Source organism: Rhododendron vialii, chromosome 12a, assembly GCF_030253575.1.
Source record: "Rhododendron vialii isolate Sample 1 chromosome 12a, ASM3025357v1".
In the NCBI taxonomy this organism is placed as follows: domain Eukaryota; kingdom Viridiplantae; phylum Streptophyta; class Magnoliopsida; order Ericales; family Ericaceae; genus Rhododendron; species Rhododendron vialii.
In genome coordinates, this window is record NC_080568.1 from 27,565,911 (window position 1) to 27,587,155 (window position 21,245).

The 21,245-nt window shown below is 37.6% G+C and overlaps 2 protein-coding genes across 3 annotated transcripts; both read left to right on the forward strand.

Moving 5' to 3' along the window:
• Positions 1-1,190: 1,190 nt before the first annotated feature.
• Positions 1,191-10,353, forward strand: LOC131311473 (plant intracellular Ras-group-related LRR protein 7). 2 transcript variants are annotated; one of them, XM_058338962.1, is made up of 10 exons: positions 1,191-1,239; positions 1,459-1,573; positions 4,674-4,743; positions 4,974-5,020; positions 6,083-6,191; positions 6,315-6,400; positions 6,664-6,754; positions 8,770-8,855; positions 9,666-9,752; positions 9,859-10,353. In XM_058338962.1, the coding sequence occupies exons 2-10, from the start codon at positions 1,475-1,477 to the stop codon at positions 9,967-9,969; spliced, it is 786 nt and encodes a 261-aa protein (XP_058194945.1). In that variant the 5' UTR covers positions 1,191-1,239; positions 1,459-1,474; the 3' UTR covers positions 9,970-10,353. The 2 variants fall into 2 exon arrangements, with proteins under 2 accessions (XP_058194945.1, XP_058194944.1); XM_058338961.1 differs by having other exon boundaries at positions 1,195-1,573.
• A 4,954-nt stretch (positions 10,354-15,307) lies between these two features.
• LOC131311360 (SNAP25 homologous protein SNAP33-like) lies at positions 15,308-19,782 on the forward strand. Its single transcript, XM_058338779.1, has 6 exons — positions 15,308-15,526; positions 16,545-17,145; positions 17,596-17,689; positions 18,133-18,263; positions 19,126-19,223; positions 19,421-19,782. Exons 2-6 carry the CDS (start codon positions 16,651-16,653, stop codon positions 19,518-19,520), a joined length of 918 nt encoding a protein of 305 aa, XP_058194762.1. The 5' UTR covers positions 15,308-15,526; positions 16,545-16,650; the 3' UTR covers positions 19,521-19,782.
• The last annotated feature ends 1,463 nt before the right edge of the window (positions 19,783-21,245 follow it).

The following is a 21,245-nucleotide window of genomic DNA, read 5'->3' on the forward strand; positions in this document are numbered from 1 at the left end:
AATTTTTTTAAAATTTACTTCCGAAATTGCTTATGTACATGAATTAAAAGTGTCCCTCCTTTTTATGGTGTGAATGTGAAGGAAAATCACAGTTGAGCAGATAACGTTCAAAAACTACGACTTTGTGGAAATAATCCCAAAAGGAAGAGGGCAAAGAAGTCTTTTTGGCATGGCAGGAGAAGAGAATGGGAAAATGAAAATTGGAAAAGCTCCTCCGGAGCTCTTTCTACGTTTTGCTCTAAAAACCTGAAAATGGAAAATCCATTTTCCCTCTTCCTGCCAAATAGCCAAAACTCAAAAAGAAGAAGTGGAAAATGGGAAAAGGGGGGATCCAAACACCCTTTATTTAGCCGAACGGCCCCTAATTCAAGGCTAATTTAGCAGAAGGCGAGTGTTGAGAATAGTTTAAAATGCAAGGGACATTTTAGAAACTTGAGGGGAGGTTGTTGCATTTGTCCGAAATCTTAAAGGACGTCAGTGACATTTATCCAAATAAAGTGTACTAAAATTGTTCGTTATACCTTTTTATATGTACTTTTATAGAATATATACTGTACCTTTTTATATGTTGTAAAAAAAGTATAATCTGTTTACTTTAATTAGTTGTCAAATATTGTTTTGTAAACGAAATATCTAGATTGTCCTTAGAATTTAAGTAAAAATATATTTTTACTTTAAGATTCTTTTGTTCAATTAATGTTCTAACAACTTAAATTAGCAAAAAATATATTAAATTATTTTAAAAAAATCTAACTTTTTTGGGTTAAATAAGTTAGAAAAGTCAAATTGATTATTCATAATTAGGAGTAACAAATATAGTATATTAGTATTTTATTTTTTTAAGCAAATGAACTAAATATATTATTAAATATATTATTAAATTATATAAGTGCTAGCAGAAAATATGATTAATAAATACTACTTAAGTATTCCTAAAAGAAATAATAAGAAAGTAAATTGTTTTTTGTGCGTGTGCATAATTCACATGAAGCGTAGGCGGGTGTGAGTGCATGAATGCGAAAACTTTTTGAAAAATCTTATGAAGAAATTTGTGAGTATTAAAATTGAGAGCGCGAGCAAAAAGCAAAAATTGAGAGCGTAAACAAAAATTATAGAGAATTGATAGCGCAAACAAAGATTATTATAGTACGTCGTCTGCATTGTCGTCGAAAGACTCAAAACCAAACAGACCACAAGGCAAAACAATCTAACAAACCAACCAAAGTCCTCCTTCAAAAAGTCCGTCCCCTCTCTCTCTCTCTCTCTCTCCCTCCCCTCTCCTGCCCGGAAACCTCCGCGCTCGCAAGCCCTCATCTTCGATTGACGCCGAGCCCAATTCCCAAGAGAGAATCCCATAAACTCATCCCCCCCCCCCCCCCTCTCTCTCTCTCTCTCTCTCTCTCTCTCTCTCTCTCTCTATATATATATATATATATATATATTATATATCTTGACCAGAAACTCAGGGGGGAGGATGGGGTGTTGTAGCAGCAAGAATGTGGATTCGAAGGCCACTCGGATGGCCAGGTGGCGCTCCACAGGCATTGTCGCCTTACGTGACTCCAAATTGAAGGTTACTCCCTTACCCCTTTTCTTATTCTTCCATCCCTGCCAATATATACAGTTATATCTAACGAAATTGAGCTAAGGCCTGGAATTTATGGATTTTCTCTCCCATAAGGTTTGAAACCTCAGTTGCTATCAACTCCATTGGGGCAAGTCCATACGGGACCTTCCCCCGGCTATAATTGGGCCCTGCTATTGGGCAGTGGGATTTATCCCATGATTTGTGCATAAGCTGGCCGGGACACCTACGTTATAGAAAGAGAATATTGAGAGAGAGAGAGGGAGAGAGGGAGAGATTTATTTTCTGTCTCGTCATCATATACATGTAACGGCGCTTACATGTATTTACGCGGGATCAATTTTTATTTGAACATGTATTTTTGCTCTAGATCATTTTAGGTATTTAGGCTCAATTATTAGTAGGGATGGAGAGATTGCCAATGTGTGACCCATATGATACAAGTGGGGTGGCTCAAGTGGAGGAACGTTGCTGGTGTACTATGTGACAAGGGAAGGAAAAATTTTATAGAACTGCCATAAGACCGGCGATGCCTTACGGGACAGAATGTTGGCCTATTAAGAAACAACATGTGAGCAAGATGAGTGTAGCAGAAATGAAAATGTTGAGATGAATATGTGGTAAGACTAGATGAGATAGGACTAGAAATGTAACGGTTGGTGAGATGGTAGGTGTAGCACCTATAGAAGAGAAGTTGAGGGAAAATAGGCTAAGGTGGTTTGGGCATGTCTACCGTCGACCAATTGATGCAGTAGTTAAGAGAGCGGATATGATAACTTTGGGTAGCAATGCTACGGGGAGGGGTAGACCTAAATTGACATTAGATCCTGTTGTGCGCAAAGATACGAGTATAATGAGTTTGTGTGAAGAAGTGGCTCTTGACAGAGCTCAATGGAGGAAAAAGATTCATGTAGCCAACCCCAAGTGATTGGGACATAAGGCTCGGTTTGGTTTGGTTTGGTTTATATGTTGCGTTCTGTGATTGCCTGCGCAAAATATCTCAAATTAAGCTTGGTTTGATCAGAATATGAGTGGTTTTGTCAGAGTTGGAAAGAATGAATTGACTAATGTGACCTGTTAGGTTGTTTTGGTTAATTTGATGTGTGAAATGTGGAAGTGAGGCTTTTTTATGGCAATTGGCATGGTTTTAATTAGCTGTCTGGGTTCAATTATAGTCATACTTCATTGGGTATGCTGGTTCTGATGATTGTACTAATTGTCATCATCATCTAATAAAAACAGAACGTAGAAGCTTCAATTACAATTTGACCAATCTTAATCTCAGTGATTGTCTTGAATCGGTATTTCACTAAGCGTATGTGCTTGTCGTTCTTGTTCGATGATGAATTTTGAGAAGGGATTTGTCACTTAATTGGGCTTGGATGACCTTCAAAGATGGCCACAGTATTGTGCTACTTTTTGCCGGAGTAGAATTTGTAGGTGTTTTCTAATTGCAGTCATGGTAAATTGCTTTTATTGCCTTTGTTTGCTACTGTTTTCTGGACTAGAATTTTGGGTCTCTTAGAATGACAGCTATGAAAAATTTCTATTACATCCGAGCCTGCGAATTGCTTTCTTTGTTTATGATCAGTGATTGGCGAATGGTGAGCACAGTGAGGATTAGAACTCACAGGGTTTGTAGGCAACTGTTGAGATTAGTGAATCCCAAAATGGCTTGTTTAGTTGAGTGGAAGATGTCCTATGCTTGAATGGGATCCTCTGACCTAAGAAGCACGGATAGCGATACAGATGGAGATAGATATGGCACGGGACGCGAGAATTGCAAAAAAAAAAGGAACACGAACACCATGGGGAACATGGAAAAATACATAATCAGAATCTCAGATGTTGTTTGTTTGAATTTTGTGTCCGGAAAGAGTGAAAACTAATTAAATTTCTAATTTTACCTTGTACTTTAAATCATAGTCTAAACTAGGGTCCTATAAAGTCAAAACTTTTACCTTTTACTTCTTAAATATTCTAATTTACTCTTTAAATAAGTTTTAAAATTATAATTGACCCCACCTGCTTCTCTTTCCTTCCTTGTAGACTGAGTGTAACTTGAGACACGTGTGTCCTCGAGGTGTCCTGGGTGTATCCCAGGCTTAAAAATTGAAAGTAATTGGACAGCTCCATACATGTCTCGGTTTCTCCTTCGCATGGCCCATACAGATATGTATTAGGCATGTTGGTTCTTCATGGCCCCTGACAAGTAATTCATGTGATAGACGTGGTAATGGGTGAAGCCTTTCAAAATGACTTTAATGGGATCTTCTCCTCGATAATTTTCTTTGGAATAAACTACACTCTAATAAGCTCCTGACTCTATCAATCCTTTTGTAGCCATTTAACTTTAGTTCCAAATCTTCTTTCTCCCTCCCTAGCTCCCTCCGTCCCCATCTCCCTGACTCTTGTATGTGAATTTGTGCACTATACTTACACAGAGACCCACATCACATGCATGTGTGTTTATTTGTGCATGTGCATGCCTCTGCCTATATATGTAGAGGGGTAATTATTTGCTCAAAACCAACCTTGAGGAAGTGAATGGTCCTCTTCAGCATCAGAGTGAGATTATTGAAATATTGGTCGAATTAACCCAATTCCGTGGTGCTTCCATTGGTAGATTTATGCTTTAAAAAGCCTACAAACACCGGAGAGTTCAATTTAACGTGTTGCATATAGCCTCCAATCTGATATCCGGATTTCCAGACTGCGTTCTTAATGTTGGATCCTGCTTTGCAACTGTATTTTCCACTGAACTGAGAGAGTTTTATTTGATAGATTATTGAATTTTGTCACCTTCCTTTCTGTGTTATCAGAGTAATTTAGTATAGAAGTGGTGATTACTTTTCTAGAGTAACGAACTGCCAACAGATTTTGTGATTTGAGTTTTGGGTGGGCAGGTAATGCTTATTGCCTTCCCCTTGAAATATCTATCATAATCTAAATTGAAGAGTAATACCAGAATATACAGATGGACACTTTGATGCTGAACACTTATTTCCCATCTGCTTGTTTGTTCGTCTGCTTTATTGTGTATCTCTTACTCAAATATAAATTAACGAAATGATTTTCTCTTGAACAGACATTTCCTGATGAGGTTCTTGACCTAGACAAATCTGTCCGAACTCTTGATTTGACTCACAATCGATTAGGTAGTACTCTTCAATCTCTGGACAGATCTTGTCTATTTTCATCCTTTGATTATACTCAGATGGTGATACAATCAACTGGTTGTACTGGAGTCACAAGCATGCATTTGCACATTCAAATGCACATGTGCTTGCTGATTCTAAGCTGTTTGGCAACCTGATTATTGTTTTCATTGTTGATGATTTTGTTATTCTCATTAATTTTGGTTGTTCAATTGCTGTGGCTTATGCAGTTGACATTCCTATGGAGATCAGCAAATTGATTAATTTGCAGCGGCTGGTAAGAAACACAGGTTTGCATTAGTGTACCCACGCACTTGTGCCTCATATATTGATATGTTTTGAGAATTTATTAGTTAATTTTATCTAAGTAATTAAGTCCTTAATTATGATGGCTGCTGTCTTTCTCTTTTGTCGAGCTTAACTTCCATTGATTGTTATCTTGAAGGGATGCATTGGTAGTTGGGAATAGAACTATGTGAATTCTTAGCATGAAAAGCAGAGAAAACTAGTGTGCCTCTATGTTGCTTAAGGAAAGCAGATGGCCTTCAACATCCCAAAACCAAGCAATACCAGCTAGAAGTCGATCACAATTTGCAGATTTTCCCCAGCATCTTGGTCTGATGGTGGTCTTATATGTTAGAACAAAGAGTATGTACTGAAAAGAAGCATTGCTCGTTACCTTGGAGGCTTGAGAACAACTTTGGGCTGCCATGGTTTAAATTTGAGAGCAACCACTTTGCACAAATAATTCCAAATGTTAGGTTTTTTCTAGTCTAACCCCTGTCATAACCCTTGAATGAGGCCGGATAAGGGATGAAGTCCTTTTGGACAGGATGTATAAAAGATTGTAGCCAGAGACAGGGAATTCAAGACTATGACAATTGATGATAATGAGACCTGGTCCTGGTCATAGAGATTTGATGACAGATAAATCATCTTACACTAGTTGCAGTTTTCTTTACCGCAAATTTTCTTGGCTTCTGTCGAGTTAAAAACCTAGCAATAGATTTGGTTAGGAGCTTCTGCTGAACACTGGAAGAGTTTGTTTAGCTAATCTGATAATGCTTGTCCATCTAACGGAACTGTTGCTTTGTGAAGTTATCTTCAAACGTTCAACCTAATTGTCTTGACAACCTCTTTTTCTGAAGAACAACTCATAGTTTGGCGTTCCTCATTTGCTCTGTATTATTGTTATTATTTTATTAAAGGTAAATTCTTTGGTTTGTTGCAGACATAAAACCAATTGAGTGTTCGTGATTTCAAAAAATTTTGTGAATATATGCATGTGTATTCAATGGATATTAGCTGTGACTGATTTGTTTACTCCTGTCTTTTTCAGGTTTTGGCAGATAACCTTATTGAGCACCTCCCCGTAAACGTGGGGAAACTTCAATATCTTAAAATTATGACGCTTGATGCAAATCAAATTACACTTCTCCCTGATGAATGTAATTTTTTCTTCTCTGACTGAGAGTATGTCATAATTATTCTAGTTTATTGCCATGGGTAATGTCTGTTGCAGAATGCTTGCCCTACTTGCTTCTTACTGGATCCCTCCTTCCTGTTTTCAGTGGGTCAGCTAGTGAGACTTGAACGGTTATCCATCTCAGGAAATTTATTGACACGCTTGCCTGAGACTATAGGGAGCTTGCGCAATGTAAGTAACTACATCCAGTGTAACATTTTTTTTTATTGCATCGTATCACGTCTCACAGCATTGAAGATGTGGAACTTCTTTCTTTAGGAACTATAATTATCTTGATGGTTGGTTTTGTTATCTCTAAGGAGTAATAATTGGCACATGGACATTTGAAAACTGTTTTTGTGATTTTACTTTCAATGTTTTTCTTTTTGGCATGGTTTTTTTTAATAATATAATGTTAAGTTGCTGGCTCTGACATGTATGGTTGGACAATGCAGTTGGTGCTCTTAAATGTTTCAAACAACAAGTTAGAGTTTCTTCCAGAATCAATTGGGAGTTGCTTTTCACTGGAGGAACTACAAGCAAATGGTACTCTTAAATCCCTTTTTCATTTCCATCTGTCCCCACACCCCCCACCACCCCCCCCACAAGAATTGTTGTTTTCAATGCAGTGGTTTAAGGAACATTGTAAAGTACATGAGCAATATGCTGCAGTGAACATCAGAAGCAAAATAGTGGAAATAAACGAGCGTAAAATCTTCAATAATTACAGAGGTCATGTAAAACAAAGTTGCCATGTCAAAATTATTACAGTCCCCAAATTATAATGTGGGCCTGCTAATGCTTACAGTAATATGTTGCTTTTTGCATGTTCAAATAACTAATTTACAAAAACTTGAAAAATCTTCATTTTAATCCTTTATAGCTGCTTTGAGACTTCTTAAATAATTGCCCTTGGTTTCTAAATTTAATTACTTTATTGTTATTTCTCCTGTTTGCATCACCTCATGTTTTCCATAGCGCACTAATGGGATATTTACTGCAAATTTTCAGTGGTATAGTAGAGATTTGTTTGCTTTTCAATTCCTAAAAGCTGCTTTATTGGCCATCACAAGTGTTTAGGTTTAAGAGGATAAGCCTCGGAACCAACTGCGTTAGCCGACCCACCTTGTATGCTTCTAATGGGGAGGTCAGGGGGTCAAAACTTGCTAAAGCAAGGATTTATGAGTTCTCCCCATTTACAGGGGCTCTTTCTTTGTTGGTTGACTTATTCGCCATTATGGGTCGTTTCTTATGTTGGTTTTGGTTGTTGGGCTCGAATTAATTGTTGTGGTTTTAGTATGTGATGTGGACTCTTACATAGTTCATCCGCTGTCCATTGTTGTAACATATGTAAATGACCTCCTTCCCAATGATTTAAAAAAAAGAAAAGAAGAGAAGAGAGAGCCTTGGACAGCGGTCTCTGTTTATGTGTCAGAAGAGAAATTATTTAATCGACTAAAAGAATCGGTGCTGTTAATAAGTTGTTTAAAGGCGTGTAGATTCCTTGATGCATACATGCCTATGTTTATTGTAACTAGTAACTACAAAGAATAGTGCTCTTTATCTGTGGCAATCAATGAAGTTATTGACCTATCTCTTGAGATCCTGGGCCCCAAACGCTAGCTTTCTTTTCTAGAACAGCAGAATTGCTAAGGATCATTCATGCAGCTGACTTGAAATATCTAGTAGCTTACTAGGATACAGCTTTACTGAGCTGGAGCTTTCCAGTTCGTGTTGTTGATTTTGGTTGTGATGATCGAGACCCTAGAATGCAGTATCTGGTTTTAAATAAATTTTGCATCTTACATTGGATGTACATTTGTTTTTCCATCATTATGTAAGAATGCAGCCTACCACGGGCATATGCCAGTGTGCTGGGAAATTTTCTTTAGTTGCATATTATACCATGAAACTGGACCAAGTAATATTTATAGAATTAAGAAATTTGGTCTTAGTTTAGGAGCTTTTGATGGTTAGAAATTGAAGTGGTAATTTTTAAGTACCAGAAAAAAAGGTAATGCTCCAACTATTCAGGGAGATGGAAGCTGGAGTTGTTTGGTCTGTGACACTGCAACTGATGTAAGCTGGAGTTGTTTGGTCTTAGTTTAGGAGCTTTTGATGGTTAGAAATTGAAGTGGTAATTCTTAAGTACCGGGAAAAAAAGGTAATGCTCCAACTATTCAAGGAGATGGAAGCTGGAGTTGTTTGGTATGTGACACTGCAACTGATTTATATGCCTCGTAAAATCTGTCATCCTTTGGTTGCACTCTAGAATTTCAGCAAATTGCTTGATAGAAAAACTCCATTTTCCATTTATAAACTACTGAGGTGTAAAGCTTTAGACGGCAAAGTGGCCACTAGTTTTGAGAATTAGTCTGTTTGTTTTGAACTCTGTCCTTCAAGATGCTTCAGACATGCTTTTACTCTGTTTGTTCTGAATTCTGGGGGATTAGACATGCTTTGTTTGTCCTCAGTCTTCACTGAGTTACCATGCTTACATGTCTTTACCTGTTTTTACTACACAGCATCATTATTCTGGTGGTTTTCTCTTGTTTTTGCAGAAAATTCTATTGCGGATCTTCCCTCATCAGTTTGCAATCTCTTTCACCTGAAATCACTGTGCTTAGATAATAACAACGTGAAGCAGGTATCCACCTGACAGTATATATTCTTTTGAACTTCCATGAAATGCCTCCTATCTTTTTCCCTGCTTTCTTTATTCTATTTTTTGGTTCTTGTAAATACTTTCAACGCCTAGTTTCGTGAAATCATGAAGTTTGCCTTTTGCTCAAGGTTGTTTATCTGAATGCCTTGAATCCTAAATAATTTGCGGGGATTATCTGCTCAGAGTAATGGTTCTTCAATACTTTGGATTCTCTCTTTCTCAACTGTGCGTGCCTATTTTCTAGTTGTAGGAAGATTGGGACAAAGGAAATGACCGGGTTAAGGAATCATATGGATAGAGACCAGCAGTTGTTTTTTGCTTTTGCGCATAAGATACATACATAAAACACATGCCAATTTCTAGAGCTTTTGCTTTTGAACCTGAATGCCTACACCTGTTATCTGGGACTAAGATTTTATGTTGGCAGCCATGACCTTGGTCCTTCACTTTTTTTAACAGAAGTATTAAGTTATTAACATGTTAACCAACCCCCCACCCACGCACCCGACACACGCAGAAAAAAAAAAACTTTGTATTGTTTGGCCAATTGAGGTACTTGATTTTTTGAGGTATAGGGTGGCCGTTATTTCAGTGGTAAAATTTTCTATGAGCAGCCACTTTGTCCATATATTTCCAAAGGTTAGGTCTACCTCTGGTCCTCCCCCTCCCATACCCGCATCGATTGGGAATTCCATGGGTACTGTTATTGATGTTGTATTTTTAGGCTGATTAACTAATGCATCTGGCATTTTATGAGCTATCTTAATAGTTCTGACACCTCTTGCTGTACAGATACCTCCAAATTTGCTAACAGACTGCAAAGCTCTTCAGAATATTTCCCTCCATGACAATCCCATTTCCATGGATCAATTTCAACAGGCAAGACAATTGTTTTGTACATTGCTTAGGTGTATCTTTCGAAAGTGTCACCATGATTGGTGGATTCTTGATATTTTAGTAGTCCTCTAACAAAACATGACTTCAGATGGAAGGATTCCAAGAGTTTGAAACCCGGAGGAGAAAGAAGTTTGACAAGCAAATCGATGCCAATGTGATGATCAGTTCCAAAGGCCTTGATGAGGGTGTTGATCTATGATGCATACTGCCTTATTGGTGAAGTTTCTGTATAAAATGTTAATATCCAGCTGATTTTTTGTGTAAGAATGGTTGTTTTTGTTTAAGTTCTACATGTTTGTCATGCTATTACTTCTCCACCGATAGGATCATCATTTTTGGCTGCTGATACCCTGAAGTTGTATTCGCGTGGCTTTGGAAATAATGGGTGCCTAGAATTCTTGATGTTACTTGCACTTCTAAACTTCTGAAACAGCATTGTAGCTGTTCTACTCGGTCCGAAATTGTTTAGCAACCTTTGGTTCTATGTTTGTATGAGAACAATCACATCGACTCCTCGTACATGTCTCGTGACTCGTGTATATGGGCATGCATTTCTCTTTAATGACAATGATCTTGTGAAATAGACTCTTGAGTTTTGACTTGCGGATGAAGATGTATGTAAGTGATAGGTCATTAAAAATTGTGCTTCCATAATGTGTATTGAATGAAGGCCATGTATTCTTTGTGCGCAACGAATGATGCAGCAGTTAAAGGAGAAAATGCCATCACTTGAAGAATACAAGTATACTCATCTTCATGTTGCTTTCGATATCGGTTAACTGATTTTTGATCTTAGGACATGCAACTGGTGTGATTGGTCTAACTAAATTTTAGGACGAGCACTGCTCTAGCCCAAAAATAAGGCCTAAACCGAAACATTGGGCGGAATGGATTCATTCTCATGAGGACCCACGAATTCAGGTCAAATCATTCTTGTTTTGTTTTTATTCACAAGAAAATCGCATTTGTTAATTTTGTGTTTGACTCTTGTGGATTATTGATTCGTCTCGAAGAGTTCAGAAAAGTCCAAAAAAAAAAATTTACTTTTACCCAAATTTTTTCGGAAAGTTGGAAAGTTGGTGTTCTACGCGACAATGTCGTTATCAATCTTGTTCAACCTTCTTTACCTTTTGGGGTTGGGGTTACTTCGGCATCCAATGACTCTCCAAGCTTGTCTATCAAAGTTGTAAATGGTGGCCATATTGCTAAGCTAATTGCTCTACTTGTAAATTTGTGGGGCGGTGGTATGTGAACAACTGATCGAACCCTAAATTTGTTGGCCCAAAGGGTATCCCCTGCATGTCCAAGTATGAAAAACTGGTGGAAAACCTGCCCTTCGGTGGCCCACTCAGAACTCATGGCATGTGCAATTGGTTAAACTATAAGGGCTCATCTGATTATCGAATTATTTTTAAGAATGATTAGATAAGACGGAATTAAGAATGGTAATATTGGGGATACGCGAGGTTCACAAAATAATAGATGAGATGATATGAATAGTAAAATTAGTTTACTGTGTTTAGTTAGAGTGATATAAAAATGAGATAACGATTGTTGAAATTATTTGAACCATCGGATGAGGAGGGAGATAATTTGAAAAAAAGGGACTTGCTGCCCTTGTATTAGTTAATCTCCCACATGCGGTACTAAACATGCGGTACTAAATGAAAAGATAATCCCACCTTGACAAGTTCACTTATTAATCCAGATGCATAAAACACGGGACTCAGAAATAATGAGTAACATGTGGGTCCTTGTGTTCCCTCTAATCCTAATCCCAACTTCCTTGTCCTTCAATCAAACAAATCCTGAATTAATACTCGATTCTTGAACAGCTTCCTATGTCTATGGCTTAACTTTTTTATTTTATTTTTTTTTGATTTTTTTTTTTTGAACTTTTGTACGTTTGGGTCAAATCTTTTAGATTATATATAAGTCATAAGTAACAAATAAGTTCGGCCAAATCCACTATGGAATTAGGTGTGTGTTAGATATTAATCATATTATGGTGCACGAAAGAGGGAAAAGTAGTTGATTTCCTCGTTGAATACTTGAGTCGCTCGATGGGACTAATAAATAACCTCCGTTCAAATCACGTAGTGGGTCCTAAGTTTTGGTCACGACGTAGATCCGACGAGGTTATCCGTGAATGACCATATACACGTCTCTTCTGTGTATCGGGAGAGGGGGAGAATTCTGTGCAGACCTTACCAATAGTAGACATTACTCATGGTCATTGGTTTGTGAAAAGACTTACCCCCAAAAAAAAAAAAAAAAACCACAAAGATTTATAAGTAATGAAGCGTCCCAAGCAGGAAATCATTTAAGCACAAGGACTCAAGAGTGAGCGTAAACAAGAAAAATAGAGAAATGCAAGGTGCAAAGAAAATGGGCAAAGAAAATACCTTTAAAGTGTACACGAATGGCTTAGATGCACTGCACAGTGAATCTGAGCCGTTCATGTACACTTCAAGGGTATTTTCTTCGCCAATTTTCTTTGTCCCTAGCATTCTTAAATATAACTCGAGAAGGTAATTAGTCATTGATTCATCCCACACGAAAGTTAAACAGGTGGCAACCATGGAAACACTAGTTTGGGATTAGATTCTTTAATTTTCTCAATCACCGGGGATGTGTCACTTGGTATTTGAATACGCGTCAAGCGCTACGTTTCGTTGCACGCGTAACAATTCGATTGAAGTTGCTCCAATTAACTGTCTAATTATTTTGAGAAGGAAAATTCTCAAGATAGCGACTTATTAGAAGTTAATGTTCAATAATCTACTTGACCCGCCACTGACAATTGACCAGACCAAGTGGTTCTACTTTTTTTGTAATGGACAAACACCTCCCATCCGCTCAGGTCAACTAACCAAACCAACCTCCAAAATTTTGTCCCATTGAGAAAATTTTCAGTAACGTCCATCTCGTATGGATTGGGACACACACATACAAAGGACCCGCCTCATGTGATAGGGTGTAAAAAATGGACTCGGGAGTGTTGCTCGGCAGCTTCCATGCCGAGCGGTCTATCTGACTATTCATCTCGGCACGGACGGCTCGGATTGAATCTGAACGCATACAAATCTGAACAGTCCATTGCTCGATTAAAATCCGAGCCGTGGGTCGCACCGCTCTACAGAGACCCATTCCGTCAAAAATAACCCATTTTTTCTTCCTAAACTACCAAACTTGTGGAGACGAATTGGATATCATTAAGTACCTAATCGGAACCTTTTTGTCTTAAAAAGAATGGATCCGAAACACTGGATCAAATCCACTGTAACCCATGAACTGAGAGTTATATGGACTTCGATCAGGTACTTAATGATATCCAATTAGCTTTCCCTTTCCTTTCTCCGTAACATCATGGTGATTAATTTAGCCCTTGAACCATTTTATATGTTTTAAAGTTGACTTTATATCTTTACCCTGAATTTTCAAGTTAATTAGCCCATTATAAATTAATGGACGCAGCTTCTTCACAGTTTCAAATTGGGACTACATATTATAGTTTGTCCGTCACGATTTACCTAATTCCTCTTGATGATTCGAGTCGTTCATATTGGAGGACTCTTCGAACCGCACATCTAAAAAAAATTCAAATTGATCGGACACCAATAAATACACCGTTGAACAAATTTGGTTTAAGGAAAAAAGGGTGTCCCATTTTTTCTTTTTTTTGTAGTAGTTAGGTGTTCCGTCAAATGATTGCAAATGTCGATCAACTTTTATATTTTATGCATCTTGCTAATCTCAGCCTAGCCGGCGTAGAATTTTATTCAAATAATGTCAAACAAAATTGAATATCAATACAAATGTTAATACTTTTTCATGGATATCAATACACATTTTTTTGAATATCGATACATCTTTTACATACTACTCCATCCTCTGCCTTAGGGCTGAAGATACTATATTTTCCATACTTTTTTTTTGGCAAGTTTTACAAGATGAGGGCATGTTTAAATGGGAGGGAGGGGACAGCAACATGCTGCTGCACCCCATTTTGGGGCCCACTCCGGTCTCGCTCCGATGATCTGAATCGTTCACTTTGTAGAGCTCGTCGAGTAGAACAACTATGCAAAAAATCAGCTTAATTGGATATCATTAAGTACCTGATCGGAACCTTTTTGTCTTAAAAAGAATGGATCCGAAACACTGGATCAAATCCACTGTAACCCATGAACTGAGAGTTATATGGGCTTTGATCAGGTACTTAATGATATCCAATTAAGCTGATTTTTTGCATAGTTGTTCTACTCGACGAGCTCTACAAAGTGAACGATTCAGATCATCGGAGCGAGACCGGGGTGGGCTCCAAAATTGGGACAGCAGCACGCCGCTGTCCCCTCGGGGACATCAGCCCCCCGCGTCCGTTTAAATGCTACATGCACTACATAGTTGTACTATACATTACACTACATTTCATGTAAGGCCCATTTCGGGTCCTAAAAAAATTCATAAAAATATTAATAAATTTTAAAATATTATTTATGGAGCCTTGTAAAGAATCAGCTCCAATGGATATCGGTAAGTATTATTTCTTGATCCGTAGGGGCAAAACTGTGTAATTGAGCAGTTTTATCCCTACGAATCAAAAAATAATACTTACCTATATTTGTTAGATCTAATTTTTTACATGGCCACATAAAATAATATTTTAAAATTTATGGGCATTTTTTGGATTTTTGAGAGATCCGGAATGGACTTCACATAAGAATCAGTGTAACTATGTAGTGTACCTAACATTATTGTTTATGTATGATGCATTTTACAAACAATAATGCTACACGCACAGTAAATGTGCACAGATTTTTTGTGGGGCCCACTACGGGTCCCACACAAATAATCTGAGCCGTTCATTAAATGTAAAACATTTTTTCAAGGGTCCCCGCAAAAAATCAGCTCAATTCGATATCTATAAGTGTTTGATTCAATCATTTAACTTTTCATTATCCTGAGATTCGAATGAAAAGTTAAATGATTGAATCAAGCATCTATGAGTATCGGATTGAGCTGATTTTTTGCGGAAGCCCTTGAAAAAATGTTTTACATTTAATGAACGGCTCGGATTATTTGTGTGGGACCCGTAGTGGGCCCCACAAAAAATATGTGCACAAAATCTGTGCACATTTGCTGTGCGTGTAGCATTACTGTTTTACAAAATGAATGACTCGAATTATTTAGTAGTCTTGGAGCGCCGCCACGTAGTGTCCCAGTACCCTTATTTACCAAATATTTTTGGAAATTGATATTCGCGCTCCACTTTTTACTATGACGCTCCACTTTGTTCATGAAGTTACTAGTAACATAACGTTAAATTGGAGCACCATCAGTAAAAAGTGAAGCGCGAAAATCAGTTTCCGTATTTTTATGGGGTTAATACAATTAGTACTGGGGCCCACAAAAAATGTGTGGTGCAAAAAAATATATGGTGGATAAGGGTGTTGGAGCATCACGTGTTAGTGCCCCAGGAGCACCATATAAATTTCCAAAATTGTACCCTGGGCCCCACAGAAGCAATTGCGCGTGGACAGAGGGAGAGAAGAAACGGTCTGATTTTGTCAAAGTTGAGGGGAAAGAAACCAACAAAACAAAGAAATAGCAAAACAACAACAAAACCAAAGCAAAACCCATTGAAGTTAGTTTCCACCCTTTTTATACTCGCCGGCGTTGCCGCCCTGATTTTGAACACCCTCCTTTCTTCCCTGGATCTCCACAAGATTTTACTTCCAGTTTTCTTGGCGTCGCAGGTAACCCCCAAAGATTCCAATCTTCTACTCTCTCTCTTGATTCTGTTTGTGGGTTTTGGATTTTGAAAACTTAAGTCGTCTTCTCTTGTGTTTCTATGTAAATTTGCTCTACTTTTAGTCTTCTTGAAAGCGTTGTACCCTAAATTTAAGTAATCAATCTGTTTGTCTTCTAATTTTGACTTCATCAGATTACCCGTTGGCATGTCTCATGTTCTTCTTTTTCTTTTTCGTTTCTAGATTCATGTGATTTTGAAATTCCCATGATTTTTTTTGTTTGGGACTGCAGAGATTCAGTTGGGTTTGTGAAATTTCTCCTTTATTTGCACATGGGTATGCTTGGTTCTTAAGAAAATTAAATTTTCTCTTTTATTTGCACATGGGTATCTTTGAAGGTCAACATACATAGCATATGAGATTCAGATTTTGAACCTCTGACTGAATTTATATTTGTTTTAGTTGGACATGATTGATGGTACAAAAAATTTACGCACACAACTTTAAGACACAAACTCCGGACACAACTGTCTCCGAAACCGTTCGATGCATGTAGACCCATGTGCATCAAACGGTCCGAGATGCAGTTGTGCTTAGCATTGCTCTGGATGGTATGCCTTTTCTGACTGATGTTGACCTTTTGATCTTCTATATCTATTACGATAATATATAGATCGTAGATAATTTCCCTAAAAAAAATGCACTATTTTGACTAATATTCTTAATTACTAATGCACTGATCCTTAACTTTACATCTGTATGTTGTATTATAGGTCATATGTTCGCTTCATCTAATGAATGTTAGATAACCTTGTCTACTTTCTTGTGTTTTTTTTTTTCCCTTTTCTGCTTGGGGTTTTGTCTTCGATTCCCTTTTGTATTGTTTCGCGTCTATTCATTTGAGTTTTCTAGTCTTCTTGAAATCATGTCTTCCTACTTTGATATTGATCCCTTGTTGTGAAATGTGTTCTTTGGTCTTTCTGGTAATTGATTGTTCTTACTGTTGATCTTTCTGTTTGCTCAGGCACATAGCGAAGTCAGTATACAGAATTTGCTGAACCTTCTCTGATTCTTATTTCATTATTTCAAGCAACTGCCGGCTCATCTTTTGCATTTTTTCCCACTTGAAAATGTCCAGTCTTAAGAAATCTCCCTTAAACAAAAATGCTAAACAAACCTCTGTTAACCCCAAAAACCCTGGCTATTCAACCTCCAACCCTTTTGATTCTGATGACGAGTTAAACCACAAAACCATTTGTAAACCCGCAAGGAAAACAACTTCTGAACCTACTCTAGATACCCCAAATTTCAGTGCCAGCCCCTTGGATGATAGTGCAGGAAAACAGACCACTTCGTCTTCCTATTCACTTTATTCAACAGCAAGAAACAGATACAAGTCTGATTTCCATGACTCGGGAGGAGTAGAGAACCAGAGCGTCCAAGAATTGGAAAATTATGCAGTGTACAAATCTGAGGAGACTACGAAAACAGTTGAGAGTTGCTTGAAGATTGCGGAGGACATGAGAGGAAATGCTACCAGGACTTTGGTCAACTTGCATCAGCAGGGGGAGCAACTCACCAGGACTCATATGGTCGCTGCTGACCTCGATCATGATCTTAGCAAGGTATGACCTTTTTTTCCCACCTATTATTATGTTGTCTAATTGAGAATTATAGGGGCAAATATGAAAGGCTCAGGAGCAGAAAACTATGAAATCACCAAATAGCATCAGATGAGCTTCCTTATACAGACCGGTGTATTATTTTCTTTGGTACACTATTGCTTGCACTCCTTTGCAATATGCATGTTTTGCAATTTTCTGCTATATAGACTTCCAATTACCTGAATAACTACTTTGTTTTGAAGACTGAAGTGACCAGAAATTTAAAATCAATAGAGAATGCATACTTCTAATGTAAATACTGCGTGAAGTGTGGTTTCTTGATTGGACTTTGCAATGAACGCGCGTTATGCTTAATGATCGTTAAGTGTTCTTTTCAATTATTTGTGATGTCTTAATTTCCTGGTCGTTGCTTAGAATGACACTATACAATTTTTGGATGTTTGATTTCAGGGTGAAAAGCTTTTAGGAAGTCTTGGGGGCCTCTTCTCCAAGACTTGGAAGCCAAAGAAGACTTCTCCAATAATCGGGCCTGTGATAATACGAGGTTAGTTTTCTGAAACAAAAGCCGCCTTTTCTTATATTCTATGCTCAAACAATAATGTTCGATTCCTTTTCCTTTTGTGCGCCCACATGTGGCCGGTGGTTGGTAAATGGTGGCTTCTCGTACTTGATTCTACACTAGTAGGGAACACTAAAACCCTATCAAATTACGTTTTGGTATGCACATTTCAAAACATTCTTCATTCCGAAACAATTAATTTAGCAATCCAAAGTGATCTCCATTTTTTAAACAAAAAAATCAACTGTATTAAGGTAAAAATCTATCAAGGGTTGAATTTTGGCAAAAGAAGATAGAAAAAAATTGGTATACGACAATCTAGGCATGTGGCGTACCATGTTCCTGTTCTCTTTTAATTTCTGTTCCTTGTACCTGTGCGACCAACATTCTAGGTTTCATGCATTCGATTTGTGTGTTGGTTTTTGCAGATGACCCAACTCATAGAAGGGGTAACCACTTGGAGCAGCGGGAGAAATTGGGATTGGGCCCTACATCTAAGGGACAGTCGAATACACGGACACCACTGCCTGAACCTACTAATGCACTGCAGAAAGTTGAGGTTTGTGTTTATGGAACTGCATCACTTTGTTTTGCGTACTTTTTGTACTCACGGAGGATGTCAATTGACAAATTTGCTTGCCGCTAAAATATAGGCTTGTAGTGGCCATTGTGTATTTACTCCATGAGACATGTTTTTGAATAATGAAGCCCGGGATGATCAACTCCTTGTCTTGAGGAATAAGTATGTGTGTACGTATATACTAGGGATGTATTTATGCACATATATTGCCCTTATGGTTTCAAATCCATGCTCTTAGCACCTAGGAAGAAAGGAGACTTGCAAGAAGGGGACACGTCCGTGTCAGACACCCCACTTATTTGACACACCCAACACATTTCAGACATTTGTCTAAACTTGTCATATCATGTATAATATTTGTTAGAAGTGGAACACGCTTTGGACACTTGGAGAACATGTTTGCCTACAACTTAAAGCACAGAATCATGATACAATAGTAAGAAAAATGGACAATGCATGCTTATATCTGCTAATTACTTCTCCAGTAGTTTTGTTTACTCTTTAAGAATTCTAGATCTCAAAACTTTGGGTTATATCATGAAACAAGATCTTAATATCGTTGTTAGGTTTTGTTGTTAATGCTTCTTTTCTAGTATGTTGAACGTGATAATGATTCCATACAATTTTGATATGATTAGAAAGAGGCCTGGTCTTGTGGCTTCCTCCATATGATTAAAAATAAATTCATTTGTAATGCAAAAATCACGGATTTTATTTCTTTTCGATATGTAAGGATTAAATTGGCGATGAATGGATTTTACATGACAAGCTAAGATATAAGATAGGGGAAAATCTACGACAAGTTAAGCTGATTATGAGTTGTCAAATGCGATCACTACAGGTAGAGAAGGCAAAGCAAGATGATGGACTTTCTGATATAAGTAATATACTGGGGGACCTGAAGGATATGGCTCTTGACATGGGATCAGAAATTGATAGGTCAGCAGATTGAATTATAACACGGACTCACAACATCTTTAGTTGGTTTCATCTCTCTCTCTCTCTCTCTCTCCCATATCGTGGATGTGCTTCACTGGAAATCTATTTAGTTAACTCCGAATTTTGATCATTTAGTTTGGAAGCTTCATGCCGAATCTTTTGTTGTCAAAACTTGATTGTAGAGGTTATCATTGCAGGCAAAATGAAGCTATGGGACACGTTCAGCAGGACGTAGACGTGCTAAATACCCGGGTTTTAGGCGCCAATAGAAGGGCAAGGCGTTTACTCGGGAAATAGAAGCTGCAGGGACCAGAACTGGTATTTGACATTGGCTTGTTGCCTCCTTTCCCTTGCCCTTTTGTCATTATTCTTCAAACTTTCCTGGATTCGCGTAGTCCAATTCGGTTCTCATTTTAGTTTTGCATTCCTGTATTCCCCCCATGTGATATTGTATAGAGCTAAAAATACAAGATAAAGATCTTGTTATGAAATTATAAACCATAGATTTTCAATTGTCCTCCTTAAATATACCGTCTCTGGCTGTTCCCTGGTTGCTGCAGATTGATTACTTATTCACATTTATCTTCGATATGTTATTAAATGCTGTTCACGCATCCATGTTATCGTAGCAAGTTATGCTACCCGTTTGGGTAGAATTATGGAACGCACTCCATAAACGGGGGATGTTATAGGCGGTTTAACATTCTATTTGGGTATATCGATTTACGCACGTCGGATGACTAGAATTATGGATCACTCATAATTTGCATAATTCTCGTCTTTCGTGTCTAACATCAAACGTGTCCTACGAGTACACTAAGTTTGTTACACTAACTCTCCAAGCTATGTTTCAATATGGGGAATGACTTCGGTGTCCCCGATTATTTTGGGGACACCATAACTTTTGGCATAACTAACAAAATCATTATGAGTATAACCAAAACCCATTACAAGCATAATAGAACTATAACAAGGCATAACTTGTTTGTTATGCCTTGATTGGGTTTGGTTATGTCTTGGTTGGTTTTTTGGATATTCCTTGGTTATGCCTTATTTGGGTTCTGTTATGCTTGTAATGGATTTTAGTTATGCTCATAATGGTGAAGTTATACTAAAAATTACGATGTCCCCAAAATGACTGGAGACACCATAGCATCATCCTTCAATACATATCCTATTTTTGTAGAAATGACTCGGGGTCTCCGGTCATTTTGGGGACATCGTAATTTTTGGCATAACAAAACCATTACGAGCATAATCAAAACTCATTACAAGCATAACAAAATCATAACAAGGCATATTGAGTTTGGTTATGCCATGGTTGGTTTTTTGGATATTCTTTGGTTATACCTCGTTTAGGTTTTGTTATGCTTGTAATGGGTTTTAGTTATGCTTATAATGGTGAAGTTATGCCAAAAATTACGGTGTCTCCAAAATGATCGGGGACACTATAGCATCATCCTATTTTTGTCCAATGAGTTTTTGATTTAGATGTTACGGTCTCTCACATGATATACTAATGTAAACCCGATTTATAACAATCATGATATATGTGAATGTAATTCTCTTACCGTCCGGACCCGCTTTAGAATGTAGTTTTTCCTGTTTGACTTCCTCTCTCCTTTTTTAATCAACTGGTATTGAAGAAAAAAGTTGTGCTTTATAATAGTAGAATATTACACCAATCACAATCTAATTCGTACAATATTAAAAAGAAAATTCACTTTTTAGATTTCTGTCTCGATTCTCTCTCGACCACACGATGTGCATTCTTATCATATCGAGCGGTTAAAAACCTCCTGAAACATCAATACACAACAATTTTTTTAAATAGAGGTGTTCATATGCATCTATCTTTCCATGCATTTAGTTCTCTCTCTGTGTATAATAGAGCCTTCCTTTGGTGTCTTTTGGATGCCCAAAAAATGAAGATCTTTTTCTCAACAGTTATATTCCTCTTCCTCATTGCAACACCAAAGCCTCATTCCCCTGTTTTGGCTTCAAAATTAGTAACATCTTCTT

Bases quoted from the DNA above. Each gene is read 5' to 3' on its own strand.
- LOC131311360 (XM_058338779.1), top strand. From the start codon at position 16,651: ATGTCCAGTCTTAAGAAATCTCCCTTAAACAAAAATGCTAAACAAACC. The intron at 17,690-18,132 runs GTTAGTTTTCTG...TGGTTTTTGCAG, and splicing joins CGGGCCTGTGATAATACGAG to ATGACCCAACTCATAGAAGG. The intron at 19,224-19,420 runs GTCAGCAGATTG...TTATCATTGCAG, and splicing joins ATGGGATCAGAAATTGATAG to GCAAAATGAAGCTATGGGAC.
- LOC131311473 (XM_058338962.1), top strand. From the start codon at position 1,475: ATGGGGTGTTGTAGCAGCAAGAATGTGGATTCGAAGGCCACTCGGATG. The intron at 6,755-8,769 runs GTACTCTTAAAT...TTGTTTTTGCAG, and splicing joins GGAGGAACTACAAGCAAATG to AAAATTCTATTGCGGATCTT. The intron at 9,753-9,858 runs GCAAGACAATTG...ACATGACTTCAG, and splicing joins CCATGGATCAATTTCAACAG to ATGGAAGGATTCCAAGAGTT.